The 19,405-nt window shown below is 46.5% G+C and overlaps 1 protein-coding gene across 1 annotated transcript in view; it reads left to right on the top strand.

Annotated features, from left to right (window-relative positions):
- The window catches only part of UBAP2 (ubiquitin associated protein 2), a 133,260-nt gene that overhangs the window by 64,068 nt on the left and 49,787 nt on the right, over nt 1-19,405 (top strand). The window contains exons 10-14 of the mRNA XM_058171953.1: nt 3,006-3,073; nt 9,072-9,264; nt 11,545-11,758; nt 15,352-15,629; nt 18,601-18,770. Coding sequence (XP_058027936.1) covers nt 3,006-3,073; nt 9,072-9,264; nt 11,545-11,758; nt 15,352-15,629; nt 18,601-18,770 — 923 coding nt within the window. The remainder of the gene's footprint in view (nt 1-3,005; nt 3,074-9,071; nt 9,265-11,544; nt 11,759-15,351; nt 15,630-18,600; nt 18,771-19,405) is intronic.

Raw genomic sequence — 19,405 nt, 5'->3', positions numbered from 1 at the left:
ACACATCAGGACTAGATTCAGCAGTCCGTCTGCATTTAAAAGACAAAGGCCACTCTTTTGAAGACAGTAAAGTTCATATTTTGGACAGAGAGGACCGATGGTTTGAAAGAGGGGTCAAAAAGACCATCTATGCCCAAATTGAACAGCTCTCTATCGACAGAGGGGGAGGGATACGACATCATTTATCTTGTCTACGACACAGTCCTTTCAGCGGTTTCAAGAAGGGTCCACACCCATTTGCACCACTCAGGTGACCCTGAGGACACAGATAAACCTCCAGGTGACTTCATGGCCTTCTAAAAGGATGCAAATGACCAGCTGTCTGCAAAGAGTGTAAATCCTTCCATTCCCCACCATCCAGTCAGAACCGAAGAAGCTTCTTGGATGAGAAGCGAAACGTGTTCAAAAGAAAAACCAGAAAATCCAGTTGCCTCTTGGAAAAGCACCTTTGGGACATCCCTTAACAGGTGCTTGCTGGATTTTCCCTGTCACTGTTAAATCAGGTCTCCAGTAGTCCTAGAAGGGAAGCACAAAACTTCTGTTTGAAAAAAGTTCTGATAGAAAATTGGGTGTGATACTTCGTTCCTTGCTGCTGAAGCTTTGTGACCTAAAGGGGCTTCCCCCCTCAAAGGAAATGAGACCTTGTTTTTTCCTTGAAGATGTTTCACTTCTCATCCAAGAAGCTTCTTCAGTTCTGAGTGAATGATGGAGGATGGAAGGATTTATATCCCTTGTTGTCCTCTGGTCATTAGCGCTCTCTCTGAGAGTCATTGTGAGCACTTGGAGGTTTACCTGTACCCAACCACTTCACAAATGCATGGCATGACTTAGAACAGGGGTCGGCAACCTTAAACACTCAAAGAGCCACGAAGGTCCTAATCAGAAGCCCCCCATTCAATTCTGGAGCCGGCTGGAAGTCTGGTTCCCTCACCATAGAGTCTCCTCCTAGTGCAGCATCTGTTGTGACCCAGGTTCCTGGACCCGGACTCCTGGACTTGGATGATTCAGAAAGTGAGGGAGAAGACCTGGCAAGCCCTGCTTCTCTTGAGCCCTTTCCCTCCCTGGCACCCACTCAAAGGGAGGAGGAGGGGCTGGCAAGGCCTGATTCTCTGGAGCCTTCTTCTGATTTGGCAACGCCCCAATAACAGTTTTGGAGTGATGCAAGACTGCGCAGACGTGACTGGCGCGCGCAGCAGAAGCAGCGTTGGGATAAAGCCAAGTCATAATTGTCATGCAGTGACATCTGCAGAGACTATAAATAGGAGGCGGGACTTCCTGGTTTTTTGTCTTGGACAAAGCAATGAATTTGCGCGGGCAAACTGTATCAATGGAGGGAAGAATATATTCGTGAGTAATTCTGGCCTTATCTGTAATTTCCTCGTTATCTCCAGAAACTTGGCAGGCTCTTGGGTAGACGTGGCCAGGACATCTATCTATGTAAATAAAAGGAGAAAAGGAGGCCTTTGACTGACTCTTTGCTGGGAGTATTGGGGGGAGGGAAACAGAACAGCATCCTTTTTCCTCTACCTGTCCTAACCGAAAGCCCTGTCAATTGTGGAGCCGACCGGTGACAGGGAGACTCAGCAGAGGGATGAAAGAGCTGCTGACCCCTGACTTAGGAGAACAAACCCATCAGGACCAGATTCAGCAGTCAATCTACATTTGAAAGACAAAGGTCTCTCTTTTGAAGACAACGACATATACATTCTGGAGACCCGATGGTTTGAAAGAGGGGTCAAAGGGGCCACCTACAGGAAGCCCTCTCTCAACAGAGGGGGAGTTTACAACATAGCCCTTTTCAGCAGTTCCAAGAAGAGTTCACACCCATTTGCACTATTCAGGGTCCCGATAAACCTCCCGACGGCCTCAACAACTCTCAGAAAGAGTGCTAATGTCCAGTTGACAGCAAGGAATGTAAATCCTTCCATCCTCCATCATTCAGTCGGAACTGAAGAAGCTTCTCGGCTGAGAAGTGAAATGTCTTCAAGGAAAAAGACAGCCCAATTGCCTTTTGAAAAAGCACATTTGGGACAGCCGTGATCTTGGATGACTGAGAAGCTCTGTGAGTTTTCACAGACATGAAGCTTTGTGAATTTCTTCTTGTGTAGTAACTCAGTAAAGGTTTGATCTCAAACTTGTCTCTTCATGTGGAAAAGATCCCAGACTCGGTCCTTGGAAGCCTCTCCCTGCTGGAAGCATTTCAGCATTCGTTCAGCTGGGATTTACGCAGAATGAGGATTTCCCTTGAGTGAATGAGGATTGTACACACGGTTTTGTTTGGGATGAGAGTGACCTCTTTACGACCGTTGCAGCTTCCCTGTGTCACATGATCAAAAACTCTTGGCAGCTGACTTCGGTTGAAGTGTCCTAGGCCTAACAGCCGTATTACTAACAACAGTCACGAAGCATTTAACCACTGTGGCAAGAAGTCACAAAATGGGCCAAAATTCACCTGTCTTGCTCAGCCACAGAAATATTGTATTCAATTGTGGTCATTAAGTCGAGGATTAGCTGTACAGCAAAGGTTCAGATCTGCCCTGAAGAACTTTATTCTGGTTTGGAATATTTCAGATTTCAAATCTTTATTGTCAGTGCACAATATGTGTACAATGAGACTGGTTGAGCTCCCTCAACCAATGAATATCCATTCATGGAGGAGGGTGGGGGCTGAGGCTTTGATATATTGTGGAAGGCTGCCTTCAGTCTAAGCGTACATGGATTGAGGAGAAAATCTTTAATTTGCCAGGAACAAAAACGAAGATATTTGATATATTTTTATAGCCACTTCCCTTCCCCTAAACATGTATGCGGGGGCTGTTTTTCCGTCATTCCCTCTTTGCCCATATCCATGTAAATTATTGCCTGCAAATGAGATATAATTTTTGTCTGTGCTTTAAAATCTTTTCAGTGCCTAGTGTTTTTTGTTGCTATCTCCTGCAGGTGGGGGGAAATTAATGCAAAATATATTACTCTTGCTCTTTTTTTTTTTTTGTCTGATATTTTAGCTTTCAGAAACAAAGGTCTTCACAGCTTCATCAGTTCCAGCCGAGAACCATGTCGCTTCTGGTCAAAGGTAGATATTTTCCTACGTTGCCTCTCTTAATGGTTATTATGGGATGGCCTTTTTCTCAGATGGAAGTGTCGATCCTACCCATAATTATGTACAAGTGTACACATAGACTAGAAGCGCTGAAAGGTAGAACCCCTAGAGGTGACTTCTGCAGCCTCCTGCAAGGTACATTGTCCATTTAGGACAGGTGACTATCCATCCAGCTTCCCTCTGATGAAGGGGAACATACTGTACAGGTTGTTGTTGTTAGCTGCGAAGTCATCGCGACCCCATGGACAAGGTTCCTCCAGGCCTTCCTGTCCCCTACCATCCTCTGGAGTCCATTGAAGCTCACATCGACTACTTCAGTGACTCCCTCCAGCCATCTCGTTTTCTGCCATCTCCTTCTTTTGCCCTCCATCGTTCCCAGCATTCGGCTCTTCTCCAGGGAGTCCTTCCTTCCCATTAGGTGGCCAAAGTATTTCAGTTTCCTCTTCAGGATCTGGCCTTCTAAAGAGCAGTCAGGGTTGATCTCCTCTAGGACTGACTTGACTGTGCAGGTAGCCCTCCACTTAAAACAATTCACTTAATGACTGTCCAAAGTTAAAGCAGCACTGGAAAATAGTGACAGGGCAGCTCCCCCACGGTCACATGATCAAACTTCAGAAGCTCGGCAACTGGATTGTACTTATGACGGTTGCAGTGTCCCGGAGTCGTGTGTTCATATTTTGCGACCTTCTGACAAGCAAAGTCAAGGGGGAAGCCAGATTCACTTAAAAGAAACCCTGTTACTAATTTAACAGCTTAAGTGATTCATTTAACAGCTGTGGCAAGAAAGAAGGCAAAACGCATTTTAACCACAGAAAATTTGGGCTTGAAAAAAGAATTACCCACAATAGAAGAATGGATATTGAAAGTTTCCAATTTGGCTGAGATGGCTAAAATCTCAGCCTTCTTTTTTTTTTTTTATTTACATTTATATCCCGCCCTTCTCCGAAGACTCAGGGTGGCTTACATTGTGTTTATTTTGGCCTATTCATACTTAACCCAGCAGATGTTCTCTCTGTGTTCAGAAATGTTGGCCAATCACCTTAATTCTGGGTTGCTGCCAACTCGCCGTGGTCAACTCACTTCGGCCACCTTGCCGTTGGACAACTCACTGCCGGGACAATTCAATAATTGTATTTAATTATTTAAAATAATTTTAAAAATCGCTTTAATGTTTGTCATTCAGATTTCATTTCTCCCCTCCTTGTTCCTCCTTTCTCTCTCTGGTGGTCCACCATTTCTGTGTAGCTTTTGTTCTGTGGTAAGTTGTCCCACGGTGAGTCTCCCGAATTGGTTGTGGCAAGTTGTCCTAGATCAGCGGTTCTCAACCTGTGGATCGCAACCCCGTTGGGGGTCAAATGACGATTTGCCAGGGGTCGCCTAAGACCATCAGAAATATGGGAAGTATACTTGCGAGTGGAAGGATCGCGCTCCAATGGTTGACTCCACAAGCCAGCTGCAGGCTCTTCAAATCGCTAGCCGAATTCGGCTTCAGGCGCGATGAATTAAAAAAAGAGAGAAATCTCTGCTCTGATGTCTCCCTCTCAAGCCAGCTGCAATCACTCCCAATCGCTAGCCTAATCTGGCTTCAGGCGCGATAAACTTAATAGGGGAGGAGTCTCCGCTTTAATGCCTCCGTCCTCAAGGCAATCGCAAGCAGTTCAGATCGCTAGCCAATAACGGCTTCAGGCGCGATAAATTCAAAAAAACAGTTTGCCGCTTTTTTCCCCCTTCTGCGGCTGCTGAGGTACGCTGAGATCGCTGCCTAAAAAAAATAATTTTACGGTTGGGGTCGCCACATCGTGGGGAATTGTATTAAAGGGGTCGCAGCACTATAAAGGTTGAGAACCACTGTCCTAGATCCTCCAACTCACTGATAAAAATGTTGGACTTCACAGAGCCCCCCTGGCCCACCAATTGATGCTGCTCTCCAAGCTGATAAGGAGTGATTTATGATGGCTGTCTAGCTGCAGTCATTCAGCCAATTACAAATCCATCCAGCCCATTAATTTACCATTTTATTAATGAGGCTCTCATGAGACACTTAGTCAAATGCTCTGCCGAGGTCAAGGTACACTATGTTCATGGCATTCCCCCAATCTATTAAGCTAGTAATGCTGTCAAAAAAAAAAATGGAGATAAAGTCAGCCAGCCCTGACTAATTGTTACATTCCTCTCCTGATGCTCACAAGCAGCAGCTTTTGAATAAATTGTTCAAGGACCTTGCTCTATATAGACCTCAAGTTGACAAGCTTGTATTTTTTTTTTTAATGCTTTCCTACTTTAAAGACGAGGATAAATTGCTGTGATTCTTTTGGCGACTGCTTCCATCAGAGCTGCACTGGGAGCTCGCTCACTGAAAATGCAACACAAATGCTTAATTTTAATGCTCCCACCGCCACAGTGAATCTGCTTCTAAGGTAGAGATGGAGCTTCAAAATAGAGAAAAGCAAGATTTTACAGCTAGGCAAGAAAAACCAAACGTACTACAGATTAGGGGAAACTTGGCTCAGTAGCAGTAACTGGAAAAGATCTTGGACAAGCATTTAAATATGAGCCAATAATATGCAGCAGCCACCAAAAAAGCCAACACAGTTCTAGGCTGCATTAACAGAGGGATAGAATTAAGATCACGTGAAGTGTTAATACCACTTTATAAGGCCTTAGTAAGGCCACACTTGGAATATTGCATCCAGTTTTGGTCGCCACGATGTAAAAACGAACCCTACTACTGTGAGATACTGGGAGCCCTCAATAATTGAACTCGAAATTTATGTTGCTAACCAAGTGAATCAATGCCAGCTGGCATCCCCCTTGACTTTGCTGGTCAGAAGGTCACAAAAGGGGATCATAGGACCCTAGGATAGTGCAACCGTCATGAATATGAGTCAGCTGTCAACCATCCGAATGTAAATCACGTGACCATGGGGATGCTGCGACGGTCGTAAGTGTGAAAAATGGTGATAAGTCATATTTCCTCGATGTTGTTGTAACTTTGAACGGTCACTAAGTGAACTGTTGTAAGTGGAGGACCACCTGTATTAGGGACGATATCTTTATTATGTACCTTATTTTTCAGAGTATAAGAAGCACTCCCCCCCCCCCAAAAGAGGGTGAAAATCTGGGTACGTCTTATATACTGAATGTAGCCCCACCAGAGGTGGGTTTCAGCAGGTTCTGACCAGTTCTGGAGAACCGGTAGCGAAAATATTGAGTAGTTTGGAGAACCGGTAGTAAAAATTCTGACTGGCCCTGCCCCCATCTATTCTCTGCCTCCTGAATCCCAGCTGATCGGGAGGAAATGGGGCTTTTGCAGTAACCTTTCCCTGGAGTGGGGAGGGAATGGAGATTTTGCAGGGTTTTTTTGTTTTTTTGTTTTGGTTTTTTTATTTGCATTTATATCCGAAGACTCAGGGCGGCTTACACTATGTCAAGCAATAGTCTTCATCCATTTGTATATTATATACAAAGTCAACTTATTGCCCCCAACAATCTGGGTCCTCATTTTACCTACCTTATAAAGGATGGAAGGCTGAGTCAACCTTGGGCCTGGTGGGACTTGAACCTGCAATAATTGCAAGCAGCTGTGTTAATAACAGACTGTCTTAGCAGTCTGAGCCACCAGAGCCAGTAACCTTTGCTTGCCATGCCCACCAAGCTATGTCACACCCACCACACCACGCCACATCCACAGAACCTGTAGTAAAAATTTTTGAAACCCACCACTGAGCCCTGCCCACCCTTTGGCCTCCACCCTTTGGCCTCTGGCTCCCAGCAATTTACCTCCTTGCAGCAGCAAGCAGCTAACAGCCCGTAGGCCATTTCAGCTTCAGCACAGCCTGATTAGCACAAGCAGTTGATTATCTGTTGGATCGGCCTTCAGACCCTCAGCTGTTTCAGGCTGTAGGAATTTGCCATTGCCTATTGCTGCGCCGGCCTCCTGCAAGCAGGCAAATTGCTGGGAGGCAGGTTTTTTTTTCTTTCTTGTGCTAATCAAGCTGTGCTGAAAAATGAAACTAAAGCAGACTGGGAGGCAGAGTTATTGTGAGTCTTATTTTCTTCTTTGGGTCCTTTTATTGTAAAATTTCTATCCAGAATCAACAATTAGCTGGAATTTAAAAAGCATTTCACTAACTTAATTAAAATCTTACCTGAAGGAAAATAAAGAGAGGGGGGGAAAAAAGCTTTACATCTAACAGATTGCCTGCTGAATAATTTACAGATTCTGATTACAATACCAATCTATGCAAAGACAAAAAACTTAAAACGGTTCCAAACCGGTAAAATTTCATATCATCTCCCATATCCATGCACTAGTGTACATCATGTTTTCCTCCCCAAAAAAGGTAGGTGCGTTTTGTAGTCCGGAGGGTCTTATACTCTGAAAAATACGGTATTTGTTAGATCAGGCAGATTAGATCGCTTCCTCGCCCTGCCCCCCTTTTTCCCCAGGACAGCAAACCTAAGGGATAGAAGTCTGTGGAAATTCTCAGTCATTCAGGTCATGGTTGTCCCAAAGGTGCTTTTTTTCAGGAGGCAACTGGCTTTTTCTTGTTTTTCCTTCTTTGAAGACGTTTCACTTCTCATCCTTCGAATGTGTGAGAGTGTGAATGGATTTTCAAAAACTGCAGGCTACAGGAACCAGGAGCACCACTCCGATGACCCTCAGGACATAGATAAACCTCCAAGTGCTTCAACAACCTTCTAAAAGGATGCAAAGGACCAGCTTTTCTGCAAGGAGTAGAAATCCTTCCATTCCCCACCATCCAGTCAGAGCTGAAGAAGCTTCTTGGATGAGAAGAGAAACGTCTTCAAAGAAAAACGAGAAAGTCCAGTTGCCTCTTCGAAAAAGCCCCTTTGGGACAACCGTGACCTGAATGACGGAGAATCTCCATAGACTTTTAGCCATGCATTTTGGGATGAATGGTGTGGGAGTAGGAACGGATTTCCAGAGGGAAAAATAGCAGATTACAGGAACCATTTGCACTACTCGGGTGACCTTGAGGACACAATATCCTTGGCCTCAACAAGTCTCTAAAAGGATGCAAATGACCAGCTGCATGCAAGGAGTACAGTATAAACCCTTCCATTCCCCACCTGTTGTGTCTCGCTCGCTTTCCCCGCAGCCGGGTCCCTCTTATCTCCTGCCGAACGCTGAGGAATGTCCTGGCATGCCTCCAGGCCCCAGCCCTGGCACCATGCCCAGACAGGCCGAACAAGACGAAGGACCTGACGTGCCTCCAGCCCCCAGCTCTGGCTCCATGCCCAGGCAAACGGAGCAACTAGACCCCTCCCCCTCCCCCACAGCATGTCAGCCTGAGGAATGTGAATTACCAACAGCTGGAGCCTGGAGAGATCCTCGCTTCAGGAGAATTGAGAGGCGGCGTCAGCAAAAGGAAGGGAGGGGCAGGCCTGGATAAGTGCTGAGTCATGGAGCCACACCCCATGGCCTATATAAAGGATCTGCTTTCTGGCATTCTCTGAGTCAGGCAAAGTCTACCTTGGATTGCTGAAGTCACTTCCTGGTCTCCTGCCTGCCTTGAGAACTCTGATAGGACTTTGGCAGAGCTGCAGAGGTACGCCTGATACGGACTTCCCCGACCCGGCCGTCAGCGGAGGAGTGGGACATGACACCACCATCCAGTCAGAGCTGAAGAAGCTCCTTGGATGAGAAGCGAAAGGTCTTCAAAGAAGAAAAACCAAGAAAGTCCAGTTGTCTCCTGACAAAGCCCCTTTGGGATTAAGGGTTTGATTGAGCTGAGAGAGGTTGGCTGGTCCAACATCACCCAGGGAGCTCTTGTGGCTGGGGGTGGGCTTGAACCCAGATTCTCCAGTCCTAGTCTTTCACCATTAATCCCTTGGTCTCCCTCCTGTGTGTACTCAGGAGTCTTCGGCTACTTTAAATTCCTCCTGGCCTGTCATCTCGCTTCCTTCCATTTTCCTAATTTTTTCTCTCTTCCCCTTTGATACCTAGCATTGATCTGGTGACGCTGCTTCAGAATCCTGGCGCTCCGAATCAAGACCCGGAGGCGGCCCCCTCCTTCGACGCTACTCAGCAGCAAGGCTTCGGCCAGGCGCTTGTCTTCACCAATTCCCAGCACAATCCTCCGACGGCCTCGGGAACAAGCAATCCAAGCACTGTGAACACTTACTCAGCCCAGAGCCTGGTAACGTCCCTCCTTTGGGTGACTCAGAACCCCCCCCCTGGGGTCAACGATCTGGCGGCGAATCCGGGAAAACGAAATGGGGCGGCTTTGAACTGCGACGGGAACTCTTCGTTTGACTTTCGCAAAGGATAATTGTGGGGTCCTTGGCGCTCTCTGAGCTGGGCGGTTCCCTTGCAGACATTTCATGACCAGATGAGGCAACGTCATCAATGCGCAGTGGGTGCTCTGTAGTTGGTAATAAAACATCTGCAACAAAACCACCAAGGACCCCACAGTCCTCCTCCTCCTTGCAAACCCCATTCGCTTCTGATGACGTTTTCTAGCTCAGGGGACTAGGGAACATAACCCCAACCCTTTTGGTTCCATAGACTGGCTGTTTCAGTGGTTTTAGCAGTGTGTGTGTTTGTGTGGCAGGGGGGGTGGGGTTGGGGGAATGGTTTTGCACAGGCAACCTAAATCCCACGCATGTGCAAATGAAGTTTCCTCCCCACTGCTTCAGCGGCCCAGTTCCCAATGGGCTATGGCCTGATAGCCGTCCAAGGCCTGGAGGTTGGGGACTCCTGCCCCAGTTGATTAATAAAACTTTTGGAAGAAAACCCTCAAGCTCAGTGAGTACCAAGGACTCCACAATGCTCCTCCTCCTCCTCCTCCTCCTCTTCCTCCTCTCTGCAAACCCTACTCCCTTCTTGCACTGTTACCTACTTGGGTCATGAAATGTCTGCAAGATAGCAGCCAGCTTAGAGAGCAGCCACAGTCTTTCGTCTTTCATCTCCTCCACCTCCACTCCCTCCTCCTCCTCCTCTCCACAAACCCCACTCCATTCTACCATTGATGATGTTTCCTAGTTGGGTCACGAGACGTTCATACTTAGACGGCGCCAAGGACTCTACAGTCCCCCTTCTCTTCTTCTTCCTCTCCGCAAACCCCCTCCCTTCTAACACCGAGTATTACCAAGTTGGCTCATGAAACATCTGCAAGAAAGCAGCCAAGCTCAGAGAGCACCAAGGACCACAGGGTTCAACCCTGAGGAACAAATATTCCTTTCCATCCATAATGGAAAACCTTTGCACCTGTAGCCTTCCAGGGAGGCGATGCTACAGCTTGCTGACTCTTTCCTTTTTTTTTTTTTAATTCAAAAAGTTTTACCAAAAAAAATAATAATTCCCCCCCCTTTCCCCCCAACCCCCCTCCCTTCACTAATACCCTCCCCCCTCCCCCCTGACTTCCCGGAACAAGCACAAGGTATAGTTAAAAATAAAACAAACATATGCTAAGAAAATTTTCTCCCAAAACTATTATACCAATTTTCCCTCTCTAGCTCTGACTTCCTCCTAACATAACCAAAATCCTTCAAAAAAAAAAAAAACAATTAACAGTAATAAAATATATAAATCAATAGAACAAATTAATCCTAAAGTATTTAAAACCAGCTAAAGCATAAAAATCCAATCCAATTCAGAGAATATCTCCCTTATAGCTTCTATAACCATATAATTTCCCCCCCCCCCCAGGTCTTTCTTACATAAGATCTTTCGAGAATATTCTATTTGCTGACTCTTTCCAATTGGAAGCTGGAGTGATCTACTTAATGTGATTCTTGTGAGGAGGAGAGATCACACCCTGTGCATAATAATTACTACCGATTAGCCTTGTTGGTGAGGTGCTCAGTAGTTTCAGTCCGCAAGACTGTGATGTGGATTTCTTTCCAGTTACATATCTGACTGTGTTTATGTGGAAATCAGCTATTCCTGAGCCTTTGAATCTAGGTTTAATAAATACATTTTTTATTGTTGGTGATATCTAAATTCGTGCCTGCTCCTTATGATATAAAGGGCGCTAATATAATAACTAGAACTAAGGAGAAATGTCCTGACAGGGAGAACAATTAATCAGTGGAATGACTTGCCTCCAGAAGTTGTGGCTGCTTCCCTGTTGGAGGCTTTTAAGAAGAGATTGGACAACCATTTGTCTGAAATGGTATAAGGTTACCCTCCTTTAACAGGAGGTTGGACTAGTCCAGGGGTCTCCAACCTTGGCAACTTTAAGCCTGGCGGACTTCAACTCCCAGAACTCCCCAGCCAGCTTTGCTGGCTGGGGGGTTCTGGGAGTTGAAGTCCGCCAGGCTTAAAGTTGCCAAGGTTGGAGACCCCTATACTAGAAGACGTTCGAGGTCCCTTCCAACTCTCTTATTCCGCATTCCCTATTCTGTAGTATCTTAATTGAGGCAAGGATGGATGTTATTCAATGTCTGCTCACGTTTGCTGCTTTCCTTTTTCCTAGACTTCGGTGCTGAGTTCTGGATTCAGAGAACTTAGCTCTTCAAAGTTAGCCAACTCTACTGGTTCTCAGATTTTGGAGCCGCTGAAATCTCCAGGTTTGGGCCAGTTCGCCTCACAGGGTCCTCTCAGTACAGCCTCTCCGGTGTCCACAACTCCAACCTCATCCTGGGATGTCAAATCTTCGACTTCGCAGCCTTCGATTCTCAGCCATTTCGGTAAGAGTTCAAGCTTGCAAGAAGCAAGTCAATACAACACCCCTGCCCCCCCCCATCCCCCCCCCAAAAAATCTTCTTTACATACACAGTCACATATTTTGTTGAAATGGAATGAAACGTTGTCTAATGAAATATTCCTTTTGGGTTTTCAGCTCCTGCAGTGTGTTGTTGTTGTTGTTGCTGTTGTTGTTGTTAAAAAGAGCTATGGTAGCTCAGTGGTTAGAATGCAGTATTGCAGGCTAATTCTGCCCACAGCCAGCAGTTCGATTCTGACCGGCTCAAGGTTGATTCAGCCTTCCTTCCTTCCTTCTGAGGTGGGTAAAATGAAGACCCAGATTATTGGGGGAAAGATGCTGACTCTGTAAATCACTTAGAGAGGGCTGTAAAAAGCACTGTAAAGCGGAATATACGTCTTAAGTGCAAGTGCTATTGCTAAAAACCTCCAGTGATGAAGCACTTGCAACTTCTGGTGGCAAGCTGTCCCACTGGTTAATTATTTTATTTATTTATTTATTTATTGTTTGAATTTATATACCGCCCTATCTCCCAAAGGACTCAGGGCGGTTCACAGGCATATAAAACATCAACATACAAATTAAAACAATCATTAAAAAACTTATTCTACTGCCCAATTAATTAAAAATAAAAATATAAATATTAAAATCAATTTAAAAACCCCTCTAAATTTAAAATCTAAAAAACTAAGCCAGTCCTGCACAGATGAATAAATGTGTCTTGAGCTCGCGACGGAAGGTTCGAAGGTCCGGAAGTTGACGGAGTCCTGGGGGGAGCTCGTTCCAGAGGGCGGGAGCCCCCACAGAGAAGGCCCTTCCCCTGGGCGTCGCCAGACGACACTGCCTAGCTGACGGCACCCTGAGGAGTCCCTCTCTGTGAGAGCGCACGGGTCGGTGAGAGGTATCTGGTCGCAGTAGGCGGTCCCGTAGATAACCCGGCCCTATGCCAATAGACAGACAGAGCGAGCCATGGTGGCGCAGTAGTTAGAATGCACTATTGCAGGCTAATTCTGCCCACAGCCAGGAGTTCAATCCGGAGCGGCTCAAGGTTGACTCAGCCTTCCATCCTTCCAAGGTCGGTACAATGAGGACCTAGATTGTTGGGGACAATATGCTGACTCTGTAAACCATTTAGAGAGGGCTGCTAAGCACGTGAAGTGGTATATAAGTCTGTTATTGAGATGATAGAGAGAGAGAGAGAGAGAGATAGGGAGGGAGGGAGGGAAGGAAGGAAGGAAGGAAGGAAAGAAAGAAAAAGAAAGAAAGAAAGAAAGAAAGAAAGAAAGGGAAAGAAAACAAACGAAAGAAATAAAGTTTCAGCTTTGGAAGCCATACTAGGCTGAAGGCTTCCACACACGCTGCCACTTTGTGGGAAAGGAGGGGAGGGGGTGGTGGTAGGTAGGACAAGGGATGATTCGACATAGCAACATTCTTCCTGCCAGTCAAGGTCAGGCTGGGCTCGCATCTGGACAAGGAGTGGCCGGTGATGTCTCGGGATGGGACGGTTGAGGATTATTGGAGCATGTGATCGGAAGAGGGGTCACGAGGGTGGGGATTTTGGGGTTTTTATTACTGAGGGAGGAACCCGGATCTCCGGATTCGGATTTCAACCAACTGTGCCAGATTACCTGCGCTAGTAAAAGAACTTTGAAAGATGTTTTGCTTCGGAGTCTTTTCTGCAAGAAGGGTTTTCTGGAACGATGACATAGAGCCATGGTGATGGAGTGGTTAGAATGCCATGTTGGAATATTGCTAATTCTGATCCTGACTGGCTCAAGGTTGACTCAGCCTTCCCTCCTTCCGAGGTGGATAAAATGAGGACCCAGATTGTTGGGGCAAGAGGCTGATGACTCTGTAAACTGCTTAGAGCAGAGTTCCCTAACCTTTCCGGGTTGCCTCTTCGGGGGAGGGAGGGAATGAGAGGATGATTTTGGGGCAGGGTCATGTGCATGTGCATGAGTGCCTGCAACATTTGTAGCGACGCTCACACAAGTGGGGGTGCAACTGCCCGCTATAACGCTCAGGTGAGTGTGGCCGCAAGTGCCCGCAATGAGGCTCGCACAAGTGGGAGCACAGGCGCATGCAGATGCTGGCCACTCACGCGGCCCGGTGGCAATTAGGCCATGGCCCAGTAGTAGGCTGCGGCCCACAGGTTGGGGATGTCAGGGTTCCGACCAATGCCCTAATAAAATCAGGAGACTCAAGCCATGGGGCAAGAAAAATCCAGTTGTATATTAGGCGTCTCATGTCGTCACGACCTAGGTCAGGGGTCTGCAAACTTGGCTCTTTTAAGACTTGTGGACTTCAACTCCCAGAGCTTTGCTGGCTGAGGAACTCTGGGAGTTGAAGTCCACAAGTCTTAAAAGAGCCAAGTTTGCAGACCCCTGAACTAGGTGAAGCCAACTCTGACTTCACCCAGTTCGCACCTTGCCTCTGACCCCGTTTCCCTCTCCGCCCCCCCGAGTGTGTCACCAGCCACACTCCCCAACGAAGCAGGTGTAGAAGTCACTCCCTCTGGCCGTTGCAGGTCTCCGTGGAGATGGCCTTGACTTAGGGCTAGCATGTGTTTTGTTTTGAGGTGTGAATTTAGGCACGATTTCCCACCCTGCTGCCTTTGGCAACTCAGGAGCAGGTCAGAAAAGCTACGCGAGTTGACAGGGGAGCCCTGACTTAGAGAGAGCTGTAAAGCAGCGTGAAGGGGCATATAAGTCTAAATAAAATTGTTATTATTAAATTTATATCTATCTTGCCATAGAGCTACTCTAGGTCTTCTTATTAGTTATCATATTTATATGGCTGACCAATTCACACATAGGTGATTCTGAGTGGCCTGCCACATAGAATAGAATAGAATTTTTATTGGCCAAGTGTGATTGGACACACAAGGAATTTGTCTTGGTGCATATGCTCTCAGTGTACATAAAAGAAAAGATACGTTCATCAAGGTACAACATTTACAACACAATTGATGGTCAATATATCAATATAAATCATAAGGATTGCCAGCAACAAGTTATAGTCATACAGTCATAAATGGAAAGAGATTGGTGATGGGAACTATGAGACGATTAATAGTAGTGCAGATTCAGTAAATAGTCTGACAGTGTTGATGGAATTATTTGTTTAGCAGAGTGATGGCCTTCGGGAAAAAACTGTTCTTGTGTCTAGTTGTTCTGGTGTGCAGTGCTCTATAGCGTCGTTTTGAGGGTAGGAGTTGAAACAGTTTATGTCCAGGATGCGAGGGGTCTGTAAATATTTTCACGGCCCTCTTCTTGATTCGTGCAGTATACAGGTCCTCAATGGAAGGCAGGTTGGTAGCAATTATTTTTTCTGCAGTTCTAATTATCCTCTGAAGTCTGTGTTTTTCTAAGCTTATGGACCAGGGGTCTCCAAACTTGGCAACTTTAAAACTTCTGGACTTTAGTTCCCAGAATTCCTCAGTTGGCTCAGGAATTCTGGGAGTTGAAGTCCACAAGTCATAAAAGAGCCATCGTTCCCCTCCCCTCCTCTCAGGTGTTCCTAAAGTGAGGTTCGATGATGGATTTCCATGTTTCTTTTTTTCTCGCTAATCCTGTCCAGACTTCAAATCCCAACCTGAGCCGTCCCCGGTCCTGAGTCAACTGACCCAGCGGCAGCAACAACCGCCACCCCCATCGGCAGCCACCGTCCCACCTCCCGGTCTGGAATATTTTGCCTCGCAGAAAGCCCGGGAGCCCTTGCCGGTAGACAGCTGTGCAGCAGGCAACAAAACCGGTCCACTCTCCAGCCTCTCTCCAGAAAATCCAGGGGTGCCAGCCCACCAAACGCAGCAGAAGCAGATCAAGCCATCTAAGCGGAGGACGCCCCCAGTTTCAAAAGTGAGTAATTTTGCAGCGGTCAAGAGACAATAGGGGAATTTCTGGTAAATGGCTGATCTGGATGCAAATGAAGACAGCCTGTCTCAGGTCTGCCATCTTCCGCATTCTCCACTTCAGTGGCATCATCATCATCTTTTAATGTCCCCATAATCCCTTGTGGGGGTGTAGTCTGGGCAAGCTAAATGGAGCTGGGTGATTACTGGGCGGATGCCCTTCCTGTTGCCAATGCGGAGTTATATTCAGCACATATTTTCTCATCGTGCCCAGAGAGAGAAATATCTGCTTCTACCTAGGATTGAACTCACAGCCTCCTGATTGTGAGGCCAGAGCTCCTCCTCTAGGCCACCGCACCACTCCTCTGCTCTGCTTCCGTGCCATCCTGCCATAAAATGCAGGGTAGGGGGATAGATTGGAGAGGCAGGGAGAAGTGATTAACAGGGTTACAGGAACAGACCGATCAAGGGTGTGGCTGTGAGAACGGAATGTGGAACTCTACCAAGAGGTGCCAAACCTCAAAGATGTTCCCAAAACATCTAATTCAAACATCATTGGACAATGATGGACAAGTCAAGGGAAGCGGGGAGGAAGAGGGAAGAGGGAGAACGCCAACTTTGCACGAGAATATTTCTATCAAGCTTTGCTTACGTAGTAACCGCTTGACTTTAGCAGAAGTAAACCTTTCATTTCAAAAAGGGAGATGAGGGTCTTTCTTTCCTAACGGCTCAAATCGAGAGGAGCCTGACAGCCTGTCCCATTTTACGGGATCATCTGAGGAGTCATGTAAATCCCCTTTTGTGACCTTCTGACAAGCAAAATCAATGGGGAATCCAGATTCACTGAACAACCAGGTTATCAATTTAACAACTGCAGTGGTTCATTTAACACATGTGGCAAGAAAGTCATAAAATGGGGCAAAACTCACTGAACACATTCCTCACTTACCGTGTTTCCCTGAAAATAAGACCAGCAAAATTTTTGAACTGTTCAAAATTTGAACAGCAAAATTTTTGAACAGCAAAGTAAGTGCTTGGCCTTATTTTCGAGGGGGTCTTATTGTTTTGGGGCGCATTGAGCAAGATGGGGCTCCTCTTGCCATCTTACCTGATTTCCAGCTCTGTCTCCCTAACCCTAACCAGAGGAAATGGCGGGGACCGGCTTTGCATGCCTTTAAATATTTTTGGGGAGGGCTTATTTTTGGGGGTGGAGCTTATTTTCGATGGGGGGCTTATTTTCAGCATGTGCTCAAAAGCCTGGTTTGCCTTTTTATCTGGGGAGGTAGCAACATAAATTTTGGGCCTCTGGTGGCTCAACAGACTAAGTAGTCTGTTATTAACACAGCTGCTTGCAATTACTGCAAGTTCAAGTCCCACCAGGCCCAAGGTTGACTCAGCCTTCCATCATTTATAAGGTAGGTAAAATGAGGACCCAGATTGTTGGGGGCAATAAAAGTTGACTTTGTATATAATATACAAATGGATGAAGACTATTGCTTAACACAGTGTAAGCTGCCCTGAGTCTTCGGAGAAGGGTGGGATATAAATTCAAATAAAAAAAAAATGTGGTCGTAAGTTGAGGACTACCTCTACTGTAATTCACTTGACTTCTAACAAACTATACCTTTGTCAACAAATGGAGTTAAGGATCATTTAGTTAATTTACTTTATTGTCATTGTACCTCATACAATGGAATTAAATGCCATCTTCAGTGTACATTATACATTTAAAGAAAACCTATCAAAATAAAACAAAAACACACATCCTTCACATTCTATAATTGAAAACCCCTGATATTGCATTAGTGTTGCACTTTATAGTAGACTTCAATATAGTTACTGCTCTGGGATGGAAGCTGCTTTTCAGCCTGTTTGTCCTTGTTTTTATTGTCCTGTACCGTCTGCCAGATGGTAATAGTTCAAAAAAAAAGGGGGGGCCCAGGATGAGATGGATCTTTAAGGATGTTTTGAACTCTCTTAAGGCAGCGGGAGCTATCAAGCTCTTCCAAAGCGGGGAGGGGGCAACCAATGACCCTCTGGGCAATGACGTTGACCCTCTGGAGCGCTGTTCTATCTGCCCCTGTGCAATTGGCAAACCACACGCAGCTGCAGTCAGTTCAAATACTCTATGGGGCAGTCAGAGAAGGTCACCAGCAGTTTCTCATTCAGTTGTTTCCCGAGAAGCCTCAGGTCGTATAATCTCAACCCTTTTGACCAGGGCTGCAATGTGGAAGTAGCCCCAGGCCAGGTCCTCTTTTAGGATAAGACCCCGAAACTCCAAACTGGCCCCTTGCTCCACTCGGTCTCCATTGATAAGCAAGGGCCGGATGTCTGATCTGTTCCTTCTATCGTCCAATATAAGCTCTTTGGTCTTATTGGCGTTAAGGACCAAGTTATTGTCTCCGCACCACGAAAGCAAGCGGTCCACCTCATCTCAATAGGCCGACTCGTCCCTGTCCCCCCGTCACTGCCCCCCTCGGAGATGAGTCCCACCACTGATGTATCATCTGCAAATGAAGTAATAGTATTACTGGCGTGAGTGGGAATGCAGTCATGCACATCAAGAGTATAGAGCAAGGGATTCAACACGCAACCCCTGTGGTGGACCAGTGTTAAGAAGAAGAGAGAGGATTATGTAATCTGACCCTCTGAGAGCAGCCAGGCAAGAAATCCATAATCCAAAGGCAGATGGAATAAGAAAGCCCCATAAGTTTAGACACCATGGAGAGAGGTTTTTCCAGGGACCAGAAGGGACGTGGTTTCATGAGATGCTTGCATCCCACGGATGGGGCTTTGCTTGCTTGCGGGGCCTAGTTTCTGGCACGCCGTGGACTGCTGCCGGTGGTTGGGGACCCCTAAGTTAGAAGACCAAGTTGAGGCAGGTCTGACTGATCCTTTCCGATGACAGATGATCAGTGCCTTAATGTTCCTTTTCCCTGCTGGGATTCCTGATTACAATCTGCTATGTCCCTTTTCAGATCCCTTCCTCCGCGGTGGAAATGCCTGGATCGACTGATGTTTCGGGCCTAAACGTACAATTTGGGGCACTTGAATTCGGGCTGGAACCGGCAGTCTCAGAGTTTGGACCTGCTTCAAGCTACGAAAGCAGCCCAGCACCCAATAATACCTTGTACACCAAGCCTGTAAAGTAAGTAGATTTTCAGTCTGGGGTGGGGGGAGAAAGAGAAGCCGGTGACCTCGTCCGTGTCATCATCACAACGACACAGGATGCGACAGGCACAAAGGAGGCTGTTTGAGCAGTGGTGGCGTTAGGATGACTCTGTTGGGCTCTGACACAGAGCTTATTTGAAATCGGATGATATCAGAAGCAGGAAGGGTGGCGCTTCCCTCTGAGTTCCTGAAAAGATCTACAATATCTAGAAAATGAGGGTACCAGGGAAGGTTAAGAACCTCAGAAGGGTTGGGGGCATCCAGTTCCATTTCTTCTTGGATGATGCTGGATTCAAGCGTGACATATGCAAGCTGACAGATTGGGAAGAAGGAAGCAGGAGAGGAAAACAGTTTCCTAACACTGATGATGTTACCTGGTCAGGTAATCAGATATCTGCAAGAAAACCACCAAGTTTAGAGAGCACCAATGATTTTACAGCTCCTCCTCCTCCTCCTCCTCCTCCTCCTCCTCCTCCTCTTCCTCCTCCTCCTCTTCATAAAACCCACTTCCTTCTAGCCCTGCAGATGTTCCCCCATTGGGTCATGAAACATCTGCAAGAAAACCACCAAGCTCAGAGAGCACCAAGGATCTTACAGTCCTCCTCCTCCTCC

The sequence above is a fragment of the Ahaetulla prasina genome, chromosome 2 (genome assembly GCF_028640845.1).
Source record: "Ahaetulla prasina isolate Xishuangbanna chromosome 2, ASM2864084v1, whole genome shotgun sequence".
NCBI lineage: Eukaryota > Metazoa > Chordata > Lepidosauria > Squamata > Colubridae > Ahaetulla > Ahaetulla prasina.
This window is presented reverse-complemented; position numbering and strand designations above follow the sequence as displayed.